At 48.2% G+C, this 1,379-nt stretch overlaps 1 protein-coding gene across 1 annotated transcript in view; it reads left to right on the plus strand.

Annotated features, from left to right (window-relative positions):
- Positions 1–2: 2 nt before the first annotated feature.
- The window catches only part of ASRGL1 (asparaginase like 1), a gene marked incomplete at its 5' end in the record, with an annotated part of 15,009 nt that continues 13,632 nt past the window's right edge, over positions 3–1,379 (plus strand). Inside the window, one exon of the mRNA XM_005857497.1 lies at positions 3–39. Within this exon, the coding sequence (XP_005857559.1) occupies positions 3–39 (37 nt within the window). The remainder of the gene's footprint in view (positions 40–1,379) is intronic.

Raw genomic sequence — 1,379 nt, forward strand, 5'->3', positions numbered from 1 at the left:
CGGTGACCGTCCTGGAGGACGACCCCGAGTTCAACGCAGGTGGGTCTGCGCGGCGGCCAGGCCGGTTCAGCGACTCCCCCGGAGGAACGGGACCCTTTCTAACGCGTTCGTGAAGCGAATCCGCCTTGGGGTCGAATTTAAAATGCTTCAGAGATTTCATTTTTCTCTTCGTACCTGTTGACCAAGTTGCTGTAAACTTGTTTAAGCTTCTCCTCCCTTTTTGTCCCCCTGTAACCTCTTCACATCGTTAAGAGGTGTTCTTATGACATCTTTCTGTGGGGGCGTTGGGGGTAGACTACATACCATAAACTGCGTCCATTTTGAGTTGTGAAAAATGCATAATACACCTGTGTAACCACATCACAAGCAAGATTTTAAAAAAAAAAAATTTGAGAGGACGCTTATTAGAGTTGGGGATAGTGACCCAAGGAAGGGCCTAGGGTAGAAGCAGCAACAGGAGAGAGAGGGGGCTGCTCTGGCCACTGAGAAGTCAGGTAAAAAGGGACCTTGGGCAGGTTGGGGGGGGGGGTAGCCCTGGTGGAGCTGCCACAGGCCATTGTGCGGCTGGTGCACGGCTGGTGGGGTCTCCTAGAGTTTAGGTGATGCAGGCCTGTCGGGGGAGAAGAGGGGAGGGGAAGGCTGGGCATGCTGCTGGGAAGGGGAGCGCGCCCACAATCAAGGATTGTCAAGGGCAGGGGGGAAAAAAAGGACACATATGCAATACCCTTTGTAATACTTTTAGCAATTAAAAAAAAAAACATTCCAATAAACTCCTTACATTAAAAAAAAAAAAAAGGTTTAAAACCGCCGAACCAGTTTGGCTCAGGGGATAAAGAAGGACACATATGCAATACCCTTTGTAATACTTTTAGCAATTAAAAAAAAACCATTCCAATAAACTCCTTACATTAAAAAAAAAAAAAAGGTTTAAAACCGCCGAACCAGTTTGGCTCAGTGGATAGAGCGTTGGCCTGCGGACTGAAGGGTCCCAGGTTCAATTCCGGTCAAGGGCATGTACCTTGGTTGCGGGCACATCCCTACTGGGGACTGTGCAGGAGGCAGCTGATCGATCTCTCTCATCGATGTTTCTAACTCTCTATCCCTCTCCCTTCTTCTCTGTAAAAATTCAATAAAATAGATTTTTTTTAAAAAAAAAGGTTTAAAACCTTCCCATCACCCCCCAAAAAGTCGATACTTTGCCGTGACTCTCCCCCACTCATCCCCAGCACCAACCGTCCACTGAGCTGCATCTGTCACTGTAGACCAGCGGTTCTCAACCTTGGCTGCACATTAGAGTCACCTGGGAATCTTTTTAAAATCCTGATTTCCGGGCCTCATCCTCCGGGAATTCTGTTTCTTTGTTATGGGGTGGGGGCCAC

Source organism: Myotis brandtii, unplaced genomic scaffold, assembly GCF_000412655.1.
Source record: "Myotis brandtii unplaced genomic scaffold, ASM41265v1 scaffold1112, whole genome shotgun sequence".
Lineage (NCBI taxonomy): Eukaryota > Metazoa > Chordata > Mammalia > Chiroptera > Vespertilionidae > Myotis > Myotis brandtii.